The 20,025-nt window shown below is 40.6% G+C and overlaps 1 protein-coding gene across 1 annotated transcript in view; it reads right to left on the bottom strand.

Moving 5' to 3' along the window:
- Positions 1-16,623, bottom strand: part of glrbb (glycine receptor, beta b) — a 52,187-nt gene extending 35,564 nt beyond the window's left edge. The window contains exons 1-3 of the mRNA XM_079557283.1: positions 16,499-16,623; positions 6,982-7,088; positions 2,035-2,102 (exon numbers count right to left, since the gene is read on the bottom strand). Of these exons, the coding sequence (XP_079413409.1) occupies positions 2,035-2,102; positions 6,982-7,088; positions 16,499-16,620 (297 nt within the window). The 5' untranslated portion in view covers positions 16,621-16,623. The remainder of the gene's footprint in view (positions 1-2,034; positions 2,103-6,981; positions 7,089-16,498) is intronic.
- Between the last annotated feature and the right edge of the window lie 3,402 nt (positions 16,624-20,025).

Here is a 20,025-nt window from a genome sequence, read left to right on the forward strand (position 1 = left end):
AACGTGGAAGAGCTTAGAAGCTTCTAGCTTCACCTCGATTGGAGCTATAGTGGAGAGGAAGAGGCTAAATGCTAACACCATCTGTGCTGTGTTTACGTGACTGAGGGCACGCGTGAAGACCGGACAGGCACAAATGAACTCATCTAAGCTAAGGTAAGAGCATATCTCAGTATGTAAAAACGGTGGCCTATTCCTTTAAGGCTATATAAGGTGTAGTTATTATAAAGTGTTAGTTTCAAATTGATATCTTTAGATGTATTGTTGTTTTCCCTATTCACCTGCAGCATCTCGCCTTAAAGTAACCCCTAACAAAGTAGTGGGGTTACAACACGCCATTTGCCTAATTTACAACATCACATTACTGCTTTCTATTACAGCTAAGGTCTTCCGCTAGCTGATACACCAAATTAAACGGCATGCTAATGGATGTGCTCTGCCAGATCCGTCACTGCCTGTTGTCTACGGCGCAGCTTAACCCCGTGCCATGTGTGTGTGCATTTACTCATTAGGCTGACACTGTTCGCTATAGGCCTCCTTCTGCGTTTCAAATGAACACGCGGCGCCTTCGTTAGCGCGCCCCGGGACGGCTTCTCCTTACTCTTTCCTTTTGGACTTGTCCTTGACTTTAATCTGCTCATTAGCATTCCATCGGCACTCCTTTATCAGCAATTAAGTCGTCAGATAAATGAGCCATGAAAAGCCTCCTCACAATGATGCACTGCCTAACGGGCTGATAGCGTCAGGGAAAAGCTCGAGGAATGGAGACTGTTCACAATTTGTCAATACTGGTACTTACTACACATACTACAATGACTGGATACTGTTACTCAACATTTTTATATGTATTAATACACTTTCCGTTAAGATTGAGACAACATTTGAAAACTTCTTTCCACAAAGGATGGCGAGCTTTCCCGTGGTGGCTCAAACTCAGTTATTGCTATGTACAAAAAGTGGAGATACTTCTTATATAAAGAAAGGGCACTGTATGTCAGTCCATTTAGACATTTTAAAGAAACTGAGAAAGGTTTTGGAGCATTTTCTTGGAAACGGTGTCGTGGAAATAGTGTTTAGGTCACTGTTGTGCCCAATGATATTTCTCAAAGTTAATTAGAATCACATTATAAAATTATATTATTGATATCTAATTGTGGAGGTTGATCATTTAACATTTGAATAGTTAAAGGTGCATTATGTAACTTTTTATGAAAGAAAAAGTTGACATTTGTGCGTATTTCATCCGTAGTAATGACACAAGGTGGCTGTGCATTTCACTCTGAAACAACATAATGTCAGCTGCTTGAGATGGGAATCAAACAGGTGAAGCTTCCCCCCCGTGGGAGACATAAACACATTATTACTTAAAAGAGAAGCCTTTTGGATGCATATCCTGGAAACTACAACTCTAAAGGGATTAAATAAAGAATTTGATTTGGGACCATTTTTGTGACTTTTAAATGAAAGACTGTGCGTTGACCTCTGCTGCTTCTTACGTGGGACAAACGTTTACATCACTGCTTCAGAGTACTGTGTAAGGGCTTTATATGCTACTCAACATTCTATGGTGTTGGTGGGAATATGGCAGCTTCATATCTCTGTAAATATTGTATGTACAGAACACTTGTGGATCATGTTAATGTTATTTCTGTGACACCATCCCTCATGTGTAGAGATGTGGGTCATCTGATTGGTCTGATTAAGGGCATGTGACCAGAAATGTCACACATACCTAAGCTATTGGTGTAAGAAACTTACTTAAAATTGGGAGCTTTTATTGCTGTGCGGACCCTTACTTTAAATCACTGTAATCTTAATTTGGATCCAGCACGCAGGTTTCACTGCCTTTGGATGTGCGTGCCAATTTTATCCATTTATGCGTATTTGATCTTGTAGTTACTAGTGACCTAGTGGCTGAGCGGTCAGTATGGCGCCTTTACTTTCCATCACAGCGGTCTCTACAAAGCTTCAGGATCAATTGTTTTGTAGGTTTTCTGGTCAGCAGAGAAAGCTTCCAGTGAAGTGCATGTGTCTCACCATAGTTGTCTCCTGGATGGAACCAAAGCTGTTGATGAAAATGTTGACTCGGTCTTCTACTGGAATTCCTGAAAGATGAAAAAGGCAAATTGAGCAGTGAGCAACTTCAAATGATTTCGCATAAAATGTGGTAATCATGACAATAATTTATTTGGCACAATTCAGTAAGTAACAATTTAAACTGTAAGTATTGTAGAAGGACAAACCGAAAGAGATTAACTTTACTTCACTCACTTATAACTTACATACAATGAAAGGGAAGCCAGTAAATTAAATTCTTGTGGTCCAAACTGATTCCTAGCTTTCCTAACACATTTGTAGCAACCAAATGAAGGGGGCGACTTGACAGGTGTGTTTCACAACTTTCTGGGTCACTCTTCTAGGTCACTTTCACAAAAAAATGCGAGAAAACTAGTCTGCAAGTTTATGGAATTACAAATACAGTATTATTTTCCCAAAATGTCTGGGTTTACAACATACTAAAGAAGGACAAAGCAACTTTCATTCCCCTACGAGAAAAAAAATCTAGTATTTTGCATCACCTAAAACGATATGTTATCCAACCCTAATTTTTAAAACTCTTGTTTGCGTTAACATTAATATAACCCAGACGAGCTACGTAAGTGCTCTTATTTCACCCATAATATTCAGCCATAACTGTTTTGGTTAAGTGGCTTTGCCTTTATTGTTCCGTTTGGATTAACCTCGCAAACATTTAAAACTGCAGGACCTCCCAATGCTTTACAGCGCGGTTGTTTACTTTTGCTAACCACACTCAACTGCCTTGGTAACACTGCAAACTGCGCACAATTATCCATCATCGATCATTTCAATCGAGGAACCTTGTCATCTCATTGTCCATCTGAAATTCTAAACAATCTTATTTAGGTATTCATAAATAAAAAAAAATAAAAAAAACGTCCAAAACATTCTCAAATCTCCCCGCGACCTATAAAACTCTGCATTGCGTTTTACGGGCTTGGGAAAGTTTCGCACTGGCCACAGTTGGGGGATATAATTTGGCCCATTATGACATGGATGTGAGTGGAAAACCGGGAGCTCCGAGCCCACCCTGAAATGAGGAGCAGATGTGGCTACGGGCTCGAGCGGTGGAAGCCAATATGCTCGCAGACACATCAAACGTGAGAGAAACACAAATTCGGCTTCTGAAATCCACGCTCTGGAAAATGTGGCCCAATCCACGAGAGGGACTGCTAACCCCATCAACCCTCGCCGACACCTTCTAATGGTCCGCCGTGAGCCAAAAGGCAAATTTATGATCGGAGTGTATTTATGTCCTTTCATTTGGAGAGTAATGTAAAGCAAATAGAAGGGGAATGGGTGCTGGTGAGGTACACCTGGATAAAGCTGTGGTGAGGTGTAGAATGAGATTTTAAGGTCTGTTGAGTAATGATTGTATGAGAACTGGTCAATCCATTAGAATCGTACATCTCCGACATTAGAGATTCCTTGTATTGATGCCGTTTGGCTGGCACTTCCGAAATAAATCCGGTTCGGACGACAACATCAGTCTCAAAGCTCACTTACGGGCCCATTCCGTACTGCATTATGCTTCCACATGTTTACAATGTCCCTCCTGTGTAACCGAAACTTGTGGGCCTGTCACACCTTGACGATCTAGCCAGCATATACCAAACGCTGCATACGCTGACCTTTCTATGTCTTTTTTCAGATTTGGGCGCATGCATAGAGTATCCATGTCGAGTCCACAACTTAAGCCCAACGACTGCCTAACTTATGCATAATGCACGGCAGCGTAATGCGACAAGCCAGTGTCCTGAGTGGGGCAGCAAGTGAGGATCATGCTAAGGCCATGGGGAAGGTAGACGTGATACGCGGGTTGCGGGTTCCACCACGGTCACTGCGGGCGGCCCGTGGTTCAGGTCATGAAATTCTCCTTTGATCCCGGGGCGGTCGCCTCTTTGCCGCCGTACACACATTCATTGAATTCAGCCACAACTAATTCCGTCATCTTTAGAGCAGGTTTTTGATGGACATTTGCGTCAGGTTTTCATAAAACAAGCAGCGTTTTGCAGCTTGTGATCTAGAGAACGCATTTATGGAGCTCAATGTCTCCTATTGTCCATCGCAGCCCTGTCCGGAGCATCACTATTAAACATCATGACTTATGAGTAACTTACAATTAACATCTGTCAACGATCACACAACCTACCTAGTAAGTAAGTAAGTAAGTAATCTTTATTTATATAGCACCTCTCACAGACAAAGGCCACAAAGTGCTTCACAACACAGTTAAAAGCAAAAATTACACATGATAAAAAAAGGTTTAAGACAACACAGAAATCATAGCAGCCCAAAAGTAGCTAATTAAAAGCTTGAACAAATAAATGTGTCTCAAGTTTGCTTTTGAAAATATCAACAGAGTCAATAGAGCGCAAAGAGGCCGGAAGATCGTTCCAGAGCCTGGAAGCAACAGCCTGGAAGGATCGGTCACCTCTTGTACGAAAACAAGTACGTGGAACCTTAGCAGATTCTGATCCACAGACCTACGAGCCCGCGCAGGGGTGTAAGGCTAGATCAGAGCACTGATATAAGAAGGAACCTGACCATGCAAGGCTCTGAAAGCTAGAACCAGAATTTTAAACTTGATCCTATAGGACACTGGCAGCCAATGAAGTTGTTTTAAAATAGGAGATATGTGGGTCCTACCTGCAACTTATGACCTGCTTATGTCGGACGTATGAGCATACGCTGGCATACGTCAAGAAATTATGAGCATGCTTATAATGTCTAGACTTATGCCAGCGTACTTACCGCATGTCGATGTGCTTCAGCTGCTCATAACTTATACAAAACATACCCATAACTTATCCAACGTCCGCCAGCTTATTTGTCAAATTTATCATACGCCGGTAGACGCTGGCTAAATTGTCAAGGTGTGACTGCCCCATTACCCCCAGTGGACATTGGAAGTGCATCAGAAAATGTACACAATATGCCCCCTGCGATGGTTTTTACAACAACTGAAGTATAGACAAGAGTCTCAGTCTGTTCTGCTTCATCCTGTTGAGCTGTGTGACATTAGTGTCCCCAGTGGTTAGCTCATGTACTGCTCCATTGCTATGACTGAACAAAGCAACTGACGGAGCGCATGGACAAAATCACGCAGAGAATCAAGGATCAGCTGTAATCGGGAGCGTCATGCCTTCAAAGTCATACAATAGGACTAGAAATGCTTTTTGACATAGGACAATAGGACTAAAATGGCATACTTCTGCCACAGTAAGAGTCATAATATTGCATCTGCTGCCGCTGCTGTGGCGCTTCAACAGGGTTAAAATGCTTATGGTTTCTCTCCCATGTATTTCGGAAGTGACGAATTCAATAGATCTGCAGATTCACAGCCTCCACGCACACCTTTCTACTTAGGCTATATCCACACGAAGACAAAACGCTTATGTTTTCAGAAATTTTCTTTGTAAGCACAAAGCCAGCTCAGTAAATGTGTGCGTCCACATGGGTCGACTCAGGTCAGTGAAAACGGCGCAATTCATCTTCCAGGCCTGTGTGAGGTGTTGTGACGCTAACACAGATAATAGAACAATGCGCAGTACACTTTTGTGGAATGTAAACATTGAAAATGAAACTGATTTAAGGATTTAGGATCTACAGAAGAGATGAAGAGGCGACTTTATTCTTCAGACGTAGCGGGACTAAAGCGGAGTAAAACCATCATAGATCCATGAGTAAAACTCATTATGAGGTCAGTAGATTATGGATAACAGACACCACTCTGGAGCTGTGATGTCATCGTTTTAGTAAAAGTGGCCGAGACGTCGTAACAACGACGCCGCGTAAACAGCGTTTTGAGAACTTTCCACTCTGGGACCTAGTTTGAAAAATGTTTGTTTACAGACCCCCAAAACGCCGGGCTCATATAGACGATACACTGGATTGCTAAAATATCTCCAAGCCACGATTCGCACTCAAGCTAGCCTGGTCTTACCTAACCCTCATACTCCTTTCGTACAGAGGGTCTTCACAATTGAGCTCTGTTTTCAGGTGGAAGGGGTGAACTCCTTTTAAAGTTTGAAACAATTAGAACTGATTTTTGCTAGCGTTTGGTCATGGAGTGAGTGAAGCAGCTATCATAACTCTTGGGGGCAGCCTTGTGCAAGCCTTCAATTTCAGTTTCTGGAGATTAATCCGAGATTGTAAATTTGCAGATCTTCCAGATCTTGGAGCACAGTATTTAACCTGTGTGAAGTTAGCCTCCATAGTGTCCGACTGACTGCAAAATCACTTGTCTTGGTTAACAGCTGCCTCCTCTGTCTTGTTTAGTTTTGTAGTAGACCCGTTTTTGGCCTGGTTTGCATGTGGTTTAGTCCCTATCTTGATATGGCTAATATATTTACAGAAAATTGTAGTCCTACTAAATAACAGTATCAGCTATTATAAATACACAATTTAGTGCAATGCACGATAGGATTAGGTTAAGAAGAATAAGTTCCAGTTATTGTTGGTGCGGACCTGCGACTCAATTCAGGATTCTCATGTGGCCCCTTATGAAAATTAATTGTCCACCCCTGCATTATAGCCATGTGATAAATGGTCAGTCTGCCCCAGGCTGTGGCTGTGGGGGCTGAATTTCGGCCCACGACCCAAACGAAAGTATTATTCTGGTATCAGTATAGAAAAAACGAGCACCGTTAAATAACTGCTATCAGGAAAAAAAATGATGGTACCCAGCCCTAAAAACAGTGATAATTACTGTAAGTCTTTGTCACATCACCCCTTTAGTTACAATAATGACTTTTGAGTTAAGTTTATTCTAATAATGCGTGATAATCTGCTGGAGACACATCCTCACTAAACGTGCCTCCCTAATCGCCATAACAACTGAGCAGGCGAGAAAAGCAAATGCAAAAGTTGGACATGGAGACAGATGGAGACAAGGGAGCTTGCCTTTGAAGTTGGGCCGTATTCTGGGATCGTAGCTGATCAGTAACCTGTTCAAGATGTTACTGGTGGAATTGGCAGGGACCTTTGCCAGATCTTCGGATGACAGCTGCCTGCAAACAACAGAACAAAAAGAAAAGAGATGATTAGAGTGCACATAGCGGGCAGACGAGTGGAGCAGATGTATAGAAGCCCCGTCTGATTAAGCCTATTACCCCCTCACAGCTACCACCAGCCTGGCATCAATTACAACCCGGACCACCCACGCATTGTTACAGCAAGATAAATGTTTGGACAAAAAGGCCGCGTTTAAAGACTTGTTCAGATTAGTGCAAGGAAAGACATGGCGTCTGTTTAGTCATCCACTTAAAGGGGACATGTCACGCAAAATCAACTTTCGAAGCTCTTTTTTCAAACATAATTCCCTCAACAAAAACATACCTGCAATATTATCTTTGCTTCATTCTTGCAGGTATGATGGTTATTTATTCTATATGAATGGTTATTTATTCTTCCTCTCCAAAAAGCAGAGCGTCAGCGGTTTTGACAACACAAGCCCGAGCTCTATTCAAAAACGAGTTGACTGGCCAGCAGAGGGCAGCAGAGCACGTGTTCTGTACCGTTTATGCATATTTTCCAATAAAAAAAATGTTTATCCATGCTTAATTAACTAGATCCTGCCATCTACCACCTGTAAGTTGTGTTTTACTCACACAGATCTTGCTCATGTTTTCAGAAACCACAAGGTCTTAGCTTTCAAATGGGCCATTCCACTGGCCTTTAAGCGGCACAGTAGCACAGCGGTTAGCGCTCGTGCTCCACAGCTAGAAGGTCTGGGTTTTGATTCCCACCTGGATGGGGCCTTCCTTTGTGGAGTTTGCATGTTCTCCCCGTGTCTGCGTAGGTTTCCTCCGGGTACTCCGGTTTCCCTTACCACTAAAAACATGTACAATAAGCCAGGATGAATGAGAGTGTGTTTGAGAGTGCGCGTGGGGGACAACGCATGGAAATCAGTCCAAGGCTACAATCCAGTGTAATAAACCAATAGACTAAACTAAAATAATAATACAAAAAGGGACAAAAGACAAAAGAAAAGTGACATAAACACAACAAAAGAACGTGACAAAAACACGACAAAAATGCGACAAAGAAAATTGAAAAAACGGCAAAAAACAATGAATACACAACAAAAAAACTATTGATACAGACGACATCTCGTCACAGAAGGGGGGGAAAATAGAATCATTTGGTAAACACAATTTTTCACACTTTTTAGACAATTTCAACTTATTTAACACACATAAATAAAGTCAAGTGTAAATTTGGCTCATGTGGATATTTTCTCACTGCAGATTTTTCAGCAGAAGTAAAAAAAAACGGCAGTCGTAGCAAGCGCTAGCTAACCGTTAGCATTAGCCCGATGAACATGAAGCATCGTGTTAGCATTCTCCGTTATTTCTGTGTTTATGGGCTGTTGAACCACTTTCCACTTTGTCTTTGAATCTTTATTTAGTAAAAACTATATTCAGAATTCAGCATTTGTTAAAGTAGTTTTTTTAATAATTTGAGAAAGTTTTGATTTTTCTCCAAATTGTTTTCCCCCTTAAAAACATTATCATATATGGGCGATTCCAGAGGTGCCGTCTGTTTCTAAACACAACAACAAAACTTAACAAACGTGACAAAAATGCAACAAAAGTAACTTTTTTTTTTTTTTTTTTAAAGCAACGACTAGGACACAATGACCTGTGTCCTACAATGACAAAAAAAAGATGGGATGAGATTTGTAGGTCTTAGCTTTCAAATGAGCCAATAGGCTGTAAGCACTCCAGTCAAGAAGCTTTTAGATTTGGGTAAAGCCAAAATGCACTTGGTTAAGGCGGGGGTTAAGGGGTGTGGTTTTATTTAACAGGACCTGGTTTATTGAGTTTTTAGAGCTCACATATGTGTGATATATTTTTATCCCGTATTTGTAAAGCTAAAATAAAAATTTAATGAGACCACCTGCGAAAGCACTATTTTGTTTGTTTCCAATAACAATTTGAGGATGAAAATGACGACCTCAAAAATGAAACGGCTAATGCTACAACAGTTTGCTAATAAGAAGCTAACGTTCCATGAATATTTCTCCACAAACTTATAATTCAAAACATGTCACATAACATTATATTGAAGGCTATGACCAAAAGTAACACAAAACGTTCACTTGACTGGTTCAGTGCTTTTGTTAAGGTTTTATTATTAGCTGCGCTCCTCCACTGGGGGTCGCCATTACTGTCTTCATCTTGCATCCGAACTCAGAGCTATCTGCACATCTCCGAGTTTACAAGTTGTCCTTTTTTTCCAAGTGGCAGGTCAGAAATTTACCAGTTACCAGTTGCCTGGACGCACCATTTGTTTAAAATAGAAATGAGTTGGAACAGAGTATGGAGAAAGTCAAAAGTAAACAGAGAGGGCAAATGCATCCTTGTGTAAGTTGTATATCTTTACAGTTCACATCAGAGTAATAAAACAGCGCTTCGAGACATGTTCAGCAACCAACAACGGGGTTTCTTCTCAAAGGCCCAGACCTTCATGAGGCTTTTAGAGAGGGAGTGCCATACCTCAAACGGCCAGATCAGCAGGGAAGAATTAATGGCTGAACTCCAGGTGTTCGGGCGACTCCTCTCAAGGTTTGAGGAAGCAGAAGAAACGCGCCGCCGAGCCCTGTTAGAGTCCCTCAAGAGCATTGCCCCTGACTGGCACATCTGGGTTTACATGCAAGAGGCCAACCTCATGAAGCTCCGTGCTATTGGTCCACTCCCCCAGCATCTCGAGGAGCACAAGAACCACCTCCTAAAGATGCTAAAAATCTTCGAGATCATCACTAGGTGTGTTAGCTTTCTGGAAGTGATCCCCGCTAGACAACAGCAGCAGCAAGAAAACCACGTCTAAGAACTCCAGGCCCAAAGGGAGACCCTCCTGGAAATGCTGCAGAACAGTGAGGTCAGTCTGCAGAGTGTGGAGGAGCCGAACCTCCCAGGCGTGAATGAGGAGTCTGGGGACTACTTCGCACCTGCGCCCAGAGCTGAAGCTCCAGCCGGATCTCTGAACCATTCAGAAGAAGGTCCACAGAAGCAGACAGTCCACAGATCCTTACCCCCAGTGATCACACTTTCAAGAACACTCTTAATAAATATGTCATGAATCTTTAACATGCGTGTGACAGGTTATCTTAAAGCAAGAGAACTTGGGATTGTGTTGTCAACAGCTAAGAGATAATTACATTAATGCATATTTGACCTTTAAGCGCTTTTTCTTTCCGTCACAGTGACCTTGGATCCATTGTTCGTAAGATTTCTGGTAGGCTTTCTTTATCATCCTAGCAGAAAGCCTAAAAACAATAGATCCTGGAGTGTCATAGAGCCACTGTGATGGAAAGAAAGAAAACGTGCATCTGTCTAAAATTTGCATAATAAATGTGCATAACAAAACCAAATGTACATGCGTTTCCATCAAAGAGTTCGTGCCAATGATGGGCGGTGGTTACCTGGTTACAGTAGGCGGCTGAATGGCACAAATGCAACTTTTAGCCACAAGGGGCGCAGTATGCGTGTGTGATTTAACTCTAAGTGTAACCTTTTCTTTTCCTGTTTTTGGTTGACCACATTCAGGGGCGTAATGGGACATCATTTCGGCCATTTCTAATCTAAACTGGCCACACACACCCAGAGTTATAGCTCAAATCGTAGGGCATTAGCTTTGATAGCATAAGGTTGTAGGATCGGTTCCAACACTTTCGCTTTTCACATGGGCTGCCTCACACATAATTTGGGCCTGACACATCTCCACTGTCAGCTTTGAGTTACGCAATTGAAAAATATATTATTTATGGACGTTTTATCATCTGGAGAGCTGATAAAAAGCTGATAAAAAGCATCACAGCACTTTTAATGATGAACAAACATGCTGTCAGTGTTTTGTAATGAAGATCTGGGTGGCGTCTTCATCTCTGGGTGAGTTTTTAGTTGGCTCACTTGGGCCATTTCCATGACCGCAGCACCAAAGTAGGGATGAGATGATAATGAAATTTAGGGTAGGGCTGCAACTAACGATTATTTCGGTAATCGATTAATCTACCGATTATTTTTACGATTAATCGATTAATCGCTTGGCTGTGAAAGGTGCATGGAAATTGTATTTTTTCTATTTTTTTATCACATAGAGCTAAAGTGGCGGCGCTTGAGGACATGTTAATGGAGTAAACTTAAAGTAAACGTTTATGGGAGGCTATTTGTGCTAATTCTGCTTTCTGATTGGACGAGACAAAGACAGATATTTATGAAATTTACAATGTACACAACACTGCAGACCCTAACTTAAAAAACAAAGTAGGTTTTCATCCACATTACATAATTTTCATGTGTTTTTTGCTCTATTTTAATCTGTGTTTACTAGAAAACGATTAATCGATTACTGAAATAGTTGACAACTATTTTAGTAATCGATTAGTTGTCGATTAATCGATTAGTTGTTTCAGCCCTAATTTAGGGTCACAATTATCTTTGCTAAAATAATTGTGATTAACGATATTATCAAGATGTTTGCCTCCGGTTTAAAAAATTAACTGAAACTTGCAGAAATTACAGAAGCTATGGGAACTTCATCGTCTGCTATAAATATCATATTGAGTGAGACCTACATAAAGTATACGACGTATAGGCACATTGAGTTGCCTTGTCTACAAAATGTGCAGCATAAACAAAGCTGCCTTGTCTGTATTTTAACAAAAATGTTTTGTTTTTTTGCAGTAGAACAGAATGAAAACCAGCTGATCTTTTCATGGCCATAATCAAAGTCATTGTTGCTGGTTTTATATATATCATCATATGAGCGCAGATAAACCATATAGCATTAAAACATCAAGGTTTAGGTCGTGTCAGCAGCATGTTGGTTTATTATTTCAGAAGAAAAAGTTAGGATGGGGAGATTTCGTGTGCTGCTCCTCGCCCTGGAGACCTCCACTGACCAAGAGAAGAACTATGGAGGACTGTGGCTGCCAAAACAATAAATATATCTATAAATAAATAAAAATAAAGATCAAATTTGCAAAGAAGTGCATGCGTTTATTATAATAAGTGCATTTATTTTTTATGTATTTTTTAATGTATTTATTTTATTTGTTTGTTTTATTATTTATTTGTTTATTTATTTATTTTTGTATTTATTTAATTATTTCTATATTTATTTATTTTGTATTAATTTGATTATTTCTGTATTGATTTCTGCATTTATTTCTGTATTTCTCTTAATGTATGCAAATCAGGGGGTGGGTCTGGATGCCGCTGCTGTAAGCTCATTGGTTAATCTTTCTTCATGCACAGACTGATTTCAGACGCCTTATCCAGCATAGACACTGCCAAACATGAGCTCTGCTTCAGTCTATTGAGAGTGGCACAGATAGTAGAGCGGGTCATCTTGTGACCAGCGATTCGAATCCTGCAGGGGCACACTGTCGTTGTGTCCTTGGGCAAGACACTTCACCTGCCTTGCCCCCAGTGTCTGCGTACATTGGTGTATGAATGAGAGTGTGAATGGGTGAGCGGATCCTTGCTGGAAAGTGCTTTGAGCGCCTCATGAAGGTGGAAAAAAACGCTAGACTAAAGCAGAGTTCACGTTTGGAAATGTCTGTGCTAGAGGCGGAATTCAAACCCTTGACCTTCCGATCTTGAAACTACCTGCTCTACCCACTGCACCACTGACGCCTTTGTACACTCAAAGCGCTTTCCACTCTTGGAAGTCACTTGGAAACAGATTCCAGTAAGGGGTAAGGACTCAGACTCAGAGAGACTCAAGGGCTGTTTTCATATGACGGACTGGAATATGTACAAGCGGGCTCCCACCCACACCAACCACAACAGCAACAACACTGACCGACAGAAATATTCAGAAACGGTCACTGCTTACATCACCAAGGGCCTCGAATCTGCTTATTCTACCAGGGAAAGTCCAGATATAAAGTTAAGAAACAGTCCTGGACTAGCACCAAGAAAACATACTGAATGTGGTTGTTTTGTCCCTTGAGTCATGATGTTTACTTCCTCATGTGCACTGTTTTACAATAAGAGCTACGTTCGGGATTTGACGAGGAAACGCTGTATGTTGACAGGATTCAAAGTGACTGCAGCATGTCATCACTCTGTGTAGATAAAATAGCCTTACAGTTCTCATGAGTTTCCAATTAAGGCCTGTCTAGGATCATAGACCCTACGTCAATGTACAAAGACATACCGTCCCCATATCTTTATTCAATTATATTTCTTAACTCGTAATGACTCATGTTACCTCAGCTGATCTCTGAAATGCTGCCGCCATCTTTGTTCCTGAGATGTTCTCCCTTTTGCAAAGTTCCCTCAGGAAATTTCTGTCCCTATTTACAGGCACAGAGAAGAACATTTGCCAATTTACTACAGCGATGTAGCACAGGTTCTTTAAGTACTAAAATGATCAGCATAAATAGCGTGAAGGTAGTAATGATTCTGTTTTACGAACGCTCATGGTATATGATTCGAAATTAGTTTAGGACCCACGGTAGCACATGTATCTGTGTGCCAAAAGGTGCCACTCACCGGTTAAGGTGAAAGGAACAGCGTAAAGTGGTAAATCCACCCCAAAACACTAGCCTGGCTAACACCAGACTAAAATCACAAGTGATATTTAGTCTGGGGACCACCAATTCATTTTCTCGTAGGAGAGGTGTGGTTTACGATCGTCCATACTCGTTTATTGGGCGATACGAAAAAAAAAAAAAAGTCTCATGCGTCTGCACGTAGCCATGGCCAATCGTATCATCGTATGAGATGACGTATGACGTACCCGCTGTAAACTTTTGAGCTAAATTATTTAGAACAAGGTCTAAAGCTTGATCAAAAAATACCATCGTGTCTGCTGCTGTCATGTTGGATCCGTAAATAAACTACAAGCTTCCATATATCAAATAGCGCGTCATCGTCTTGCCGTCCCTCCTCGCTCTGTGATTGGTTCCCAAATCCACCGGAGATTTCGGCCATGGTCCCCAGGCTGTTGTGCAGTTCGAAATAATTTGAGCGCACACAGCAGCATGGTGTTAGCCAGGTTACCAAAACACATGAAGTCAGATCAGATTTGCAGAGAGCAAATCTGATACATTTTTGCATGATATCTGCATACATTTGCCAAAGGAAGAGTCCCAAAAGAACCATGTCCAGCGTTGCATTTATGTCTGGGTAAAAACTAAAGTGAAATTGTGTGAGCATGTGGAAATCAGCTGATAGGTTCGTTTATTTGTTTAGGTCACATGTGTCAAGGTCAAGGCCCGAGATTTAATGTGGCCCTTTAAGGAACATGAATTTCTGAGGATGTAACAAAAAAAGTAAGTCTCTAGTCCATTTCTGTGCGGAGTTATGGATTTTTAAAGAAATAACCAGTTTGCTCACTCCAGCCACTAGGGGGCAGCTTGTGGGGGCTGAATTTTGGCCCTTGACCCAAACGAGTTCGACACCCCTGGTTTAGGTCACTCTTTTGTAGTGAATTCCTGAGACAGCAAATCAGAGAAAGAATGGAATATCTTATGAAAACATTCACTATATGGCTAATAATAATATTCAATGACCTACTTATGATTATAAGATCATTATATTCTTTATTTCTTATGCCAGGGTAAAAGTATAAAAAATAACAAAATAAAAGACTATAAATATATATATGTGTTGCAAACAGACTTTGGGCATTACCGTAAAGGTCCGAAAATTGTCTATAATTTTGCAAATCATGAATTGTATTTTTCTCTTAGAATGATTGAAAGATTTAGAACTGGGACACCGTGGATGAAAATGTATTCACTTTTAAAACACAGAGGAACTTTTTGGAAAACACCAAGCTGACAGGAGAGAGAGAGAGAGAGAGAGAGATACAAAGAAATATTGAGGTTGACTCAATTTTATATTTTGTTTTCAGTAGTTAAGTTACTTTGGCATATTTTGTATTGAAGTATTTATGTAATTAAACATAACAGCAGAACATGCATTTGATTTATTAGCATGCAAAAGATGCATTAAAAAGTTGAGCAGAGAAATAACATCCGTATCTGATCTAATATCCATAAAGACATTGGCATGAGTGTACCTTACCGTTATTGTATTTTGTCCTATCGCATCAAAACTGCATATGACAGGGGACAATATAGTACAAGGCACTTAGGTGCACTCTGCAGTCTCAGCATCGTATGCCAGTAAATTCCCCACAATGCAATGCTTAATTTATTATCCCATTGTCTTTTTTACAATAACTACAGTAACATTTAATGATAGCTGTGTTTTATGGAATATACTGTCCGTGAAAAATGGACACCACCCGGATTTAACTTGGCAAATACGTAGGAGCCTCTCACTGGATCATTAATGCATGTTCTGCAATTGAGTGCCCAATGAAACAGGACAGCAGACAGCCAACGTAACCTAAAGGGCAAAGTTATTACATGCGTGCTGTAAGCAACACCGATGGAAGTAAAAATCTGCCCTGTGTGGTGGCTAATCCATGTATAAAAATGACTTCTCGCGATCCCTGAAGAAGAAAATGTTTGTGTTTTCAGGGAAGGGAAGAGAAATCCACTGATGGAATAACCAGGTCATTCAGTCTAGATACAGATTGCATCTTTGGGAACCTATGATTCGACTATTACTGAAATGCTGAATTATGGATGCATTTTTGACTAAATAAAAATGTAGAGACATGGAAGGGAAGTAAAGCCGCGGTTCCACATGATACACTTGCGTCCCACATGCCGCGGTGTATGTGCTCGCCTTGTCATGTATCTACTATTCAAGTCCCGCAGTTGTGCACAGATGTGCGCATTACTGAAGCAACAACACAACGGCCTGAAAAGTTTAGTGAGCCGCGATGAGAACAATGTGAACAATTATGGAGTTATTCAGAGGTGCCAAAGCAAATACTAGAGGATAGAAGCAGCTAAAGGACAACTATGAAGGTAAGCTATGTGCTAATGTAGCTTACCTTGTGCTAATGTTATGCTAACAACTGTCCTCTCTCTGCTCTGGCCATTTAGAGGGCTACATTGAGTTTTAAATTTAAAAAACCAAGGCTAAATCAATTTTCATAGATTTTTTCTCTGAAACAGCTTCAAGAACAAGATATCCAAAATCCTTTCAGAAAAAGTCAGCGTAACTAATACATCAACAAAATAAAACCATACATTTAAACCTGGCTCAATCTATTGTTCAGATTTTGTCGCCAAAAATGTAGGACATTTTGAGCATTTTCAGGCCTAAAAGGCTTTATTTCTACATGAAAATTTAAAATGACAGAAAACTTGCAATATATTTTTTTTCTCATATTCATGCCAGTAATCTAAAGCAAAAGTTTCAAATTGATATCTCTATATTTAAAAAGTTCCCCTATCCAGTCCAGCGTCTTGCCTTAAATCCAGGCCAGCTTTTGGCCAAGCCATGTCACTATCACTAGCTGGTGTTGCTGCTTGAGTACTTACGATGGACAGTAGACCTGCTTCCCTTTCTTCTTGCCCTTCTTGGTTCCCTTTTCCTTGGCCACGCACCCGTCCAGACACAGGAAAACCACCAAGAGGAGAACGGTGAGGTTCTTCATTGCCATCGTGTCGTGAGCAGCGCCTGTGAATTTGGAGGTGAAAAAAAGAGTTTCAATAACGATGCTAAAGCGTATGTGCAAAGCTTAAAACAAGGGTGACCTGTTCTTTGGAACAGACAAATCGGAAGGGGCAAGGCACTTTACTCATATTGCTAACTTACTTTTACATTTTCATTAGTAGCGAACAAATCTTTTTGAAGTGGGGGTTGTTTGTTCAAGGAGCGAAAGTCCCTGCATAAATAAGCCGAAGAGGGTCATTCCGGACACTTTGACCGCTAAATGATGTCTCAAGTAAAAAAAAACAAAAAAAAGGACTTCTAGAATAAGCAGTACTCTAGCTAACGACTTGCATATTAAGAGATCCTCGAGGTCACTTTTACATGCACGTCTGGGCTGCGGCCAACACCACTGCATTAAATGAGCTTGGTCTATCAGATAGAGGAAAGGGGAGGATGGACTCAGCAATGAACGCTATGCTTTGGTGATGGAAAAATCCCACCTATTATGTACAGTATATTTACTTGTCCTACTGTATAAAGTCTGCACATTCATTTTTCCGGACGTACTTGATAGACAATAAGGCCGACTTTGACTTTCCCACTTCATATTGCCAATAGAGTTTCCTTGACGTCTCGGACTGACATCAGAAAGGCCGCCGTCACACTGCATTAACCCGCTGGTCTTCAATATACTTAAGACACGGACAATTGGTCTCCATCCAGAACGTAATGGCCCTGATCTGAAACGACTGCAATCCTAGGCCCAACCTGCGAATGCCGCACAAATGTACAGTGTGGAGGAGAAGACACAGCTCGGAATGCTGGTCATTATGGTTTATGAACCTGCTTTCTCGTGAAAAATAGATGTTACCACTCAGGTTTAGTTGGAGTACCCTCCGCTAGCAGCAGGAGGAATTAAACATGATAAAAAATATGATACGGGCCCCTATTTTCAGCTATTAGCGTGCTAACAAGTCAAGGGTGCAGTGATACATGTAGTCTGAGAGCAGAACTGCTCTATTGATGGTTTATGGGCTGGAAGGATAAAGATGTCACTTCTGAATTATATCTATTACGTATCTATATATAACATAAACAAGATCACTCAAAACTGCCTTAATGAAGCAATACACATGTTTTACAGATATACAGATTTTTATTTTTTTATTTAGGCTATTACGTGGTGAAACTTTTTTCTTTTCTTTTCTGTTTATAATTTGACCAAAATTTAACTGAGGAACAAAGTGTTTTTCCTTCTCGTTACACTAATTTATCGTATTATTGTTATTCTATTGTTGTTCCTTTTTATATATATATATATATATTTTGTATTGTATTCATATTTTGTAATTGCTTTATTCTAAAAAGAAAAAACAAATTACCACAAAAGACTAAACATCCCACTTAAACCTAAAAGTTCAGGTTAATGTTTTACACACACTACTCATTACATTTCATTTCATTGATGTATTTATCAGGACCATTATAATTACAGGCTCTTGTACCAGACTGTAGTTATTTCTATCAGTAGTCGTGAGGGGAAAGGGTCACACAGTCACAGTTCATTCAGCACCATCTCATTCATGACATTACAGAGGCTAAAACACATCTCTTCATATGTCATAATCATAATTACCACAGTACGTTGTCATGTCAATGTGACAGGTCTATCAAAGACTGAGTATCTAAATGTTTGCAGATCGTATTTTACACATTCAGAACAAAAGGAAACAGCATGTAGAAGGTGACTCATCAAACGTCCCTAGAAAACCTTTGGAGAGCTATCTGGTAAGGACTCACATGTGCAAATGCAATCAAACACAACTTCGGACGTGTTACTGATGCATACACATTGCGTTAGACCATGACAAAATACTTTAAAAGTCAGCGAGGAAGCTTGTAACAATGCAAATGAATGAAAGCATATACAGGAGCTATAGATTCAGCTGCAAACAGGTGTACAAATGTACGCCGCTATGGTAAAGCGCTGCGCTCCTGCCTTGCTCCTGCCTCGCTCCTGCCTTCCCTTGATGGCGCTCATTAATCATGACGCCTCGGCAGGAACCTGTGTGATTCTTTCTCTGTCCAGGGAATGAGGATAAGACCCACAGCAGAGCCAGCTTTCTCCCCCCCTGACATCCCCCCAGCTTAGCCCCGACCGGCACCCCCACTGTATATTAAATGGAGCAGTTTATTGTCCTGACAGAGCCTGGCCCATAGTTCCTTGAGCGCGGTGTAGTGTTGGCGGCCCGGAGCTCATTGATCATCAGCTTGTACACGGGAAATCTCCGCTGTCCCTCATTTCAGCCTATTACTCCATGATAAAGGGTAGTGTCTGCGAAACTAAGTCAGCACTGCTTCAACCACTAGGTTTACACAATGGGGCGACTGCCTGGACTGCCAAGGAGTGGGCATAGGTGCACAGAGCCGCGGATTAATTTTAATGTACGATGGCCTTACAATTGAAAAGATATTTGCAATCCTCATTATGTCAGTTTAAAATGTTTTTCAGCACATTTTGTAATCTCATATTGCTAGCATTTTTTTTTCATGTGGTGAAAATGTATGGTACACTATTAAAATAACAATAGATCATGCATTGGTGTTATGTAGCGTATTTTAAACACAAGACACTTAACGTTGCATTATTCATTCACTCGGTGGTGGTGGTGCCTCTATTGTAGCCACAGCTGCCAAAGACCAACGGAAATGAGACTGACTGTCTGTACCATCAAGCATTTGTAGATTAAACTTAATTCATGATTTAAGAATCTTTTACAAAGTTTTCCTGGGGTTTGGTGATTATCTATAAGCACCGAGAGGATGATTATCTTTATTGCTCAGATCATGAATTTGTTTTGTAGGACATTGGCTTTGTGCTTGGAGTGTGTTTGGCTAACTTCCTGTTGGCCAGTGTAGGGTGTAGTAGACTTCCTGTCCACATTTTAGCATAAATTTACATTAATATAAGATTTAAAAAACAGTTGAAAAGTTAATTAAATGTCAAGCAGAGTGTTTCATAGACATATGGTGGTGATTCTTTTTTTTAAAATAATTTGTTAGCTTTAAATCTATGTTAGCCTTTAGCTTCAAGGCTAAAACACAGTTATAAACACAGAGGTGTCCCCTGGTGAATTAATCTCAGCCTGAGGGAAGTTTTTAACATGTAAGTATTAAACCAACAGCTGCTTGTTTTCTGTAGCATACTATTAAACTAGATATATTTCAGCGAGACACGGCTAACTCTCCATAGGAATAAAAACACGGACAGGACACGGTCTTTACATTCCACTGAAAGTTGCTTGGCCTATGAGAACAAACTGTTTCCTTATCCTTACTAGACAGCAATAGTGTGCATTGATTTTGTGGCAAAGCAAAACATATTGTTTATGAATGAACTGATCCAATTCCC

This window comes from Gobius niger, assembly GCF_951799975.1.
Source record: "Gobius niger genome assembly, chromosome: 5".
NCBI classification, from domain to species: Eukaryota; Metazoa; Chordata; class Actinopteri; order Gobiiformes; family Gobiidae; genus Gobius; species Gobius niger.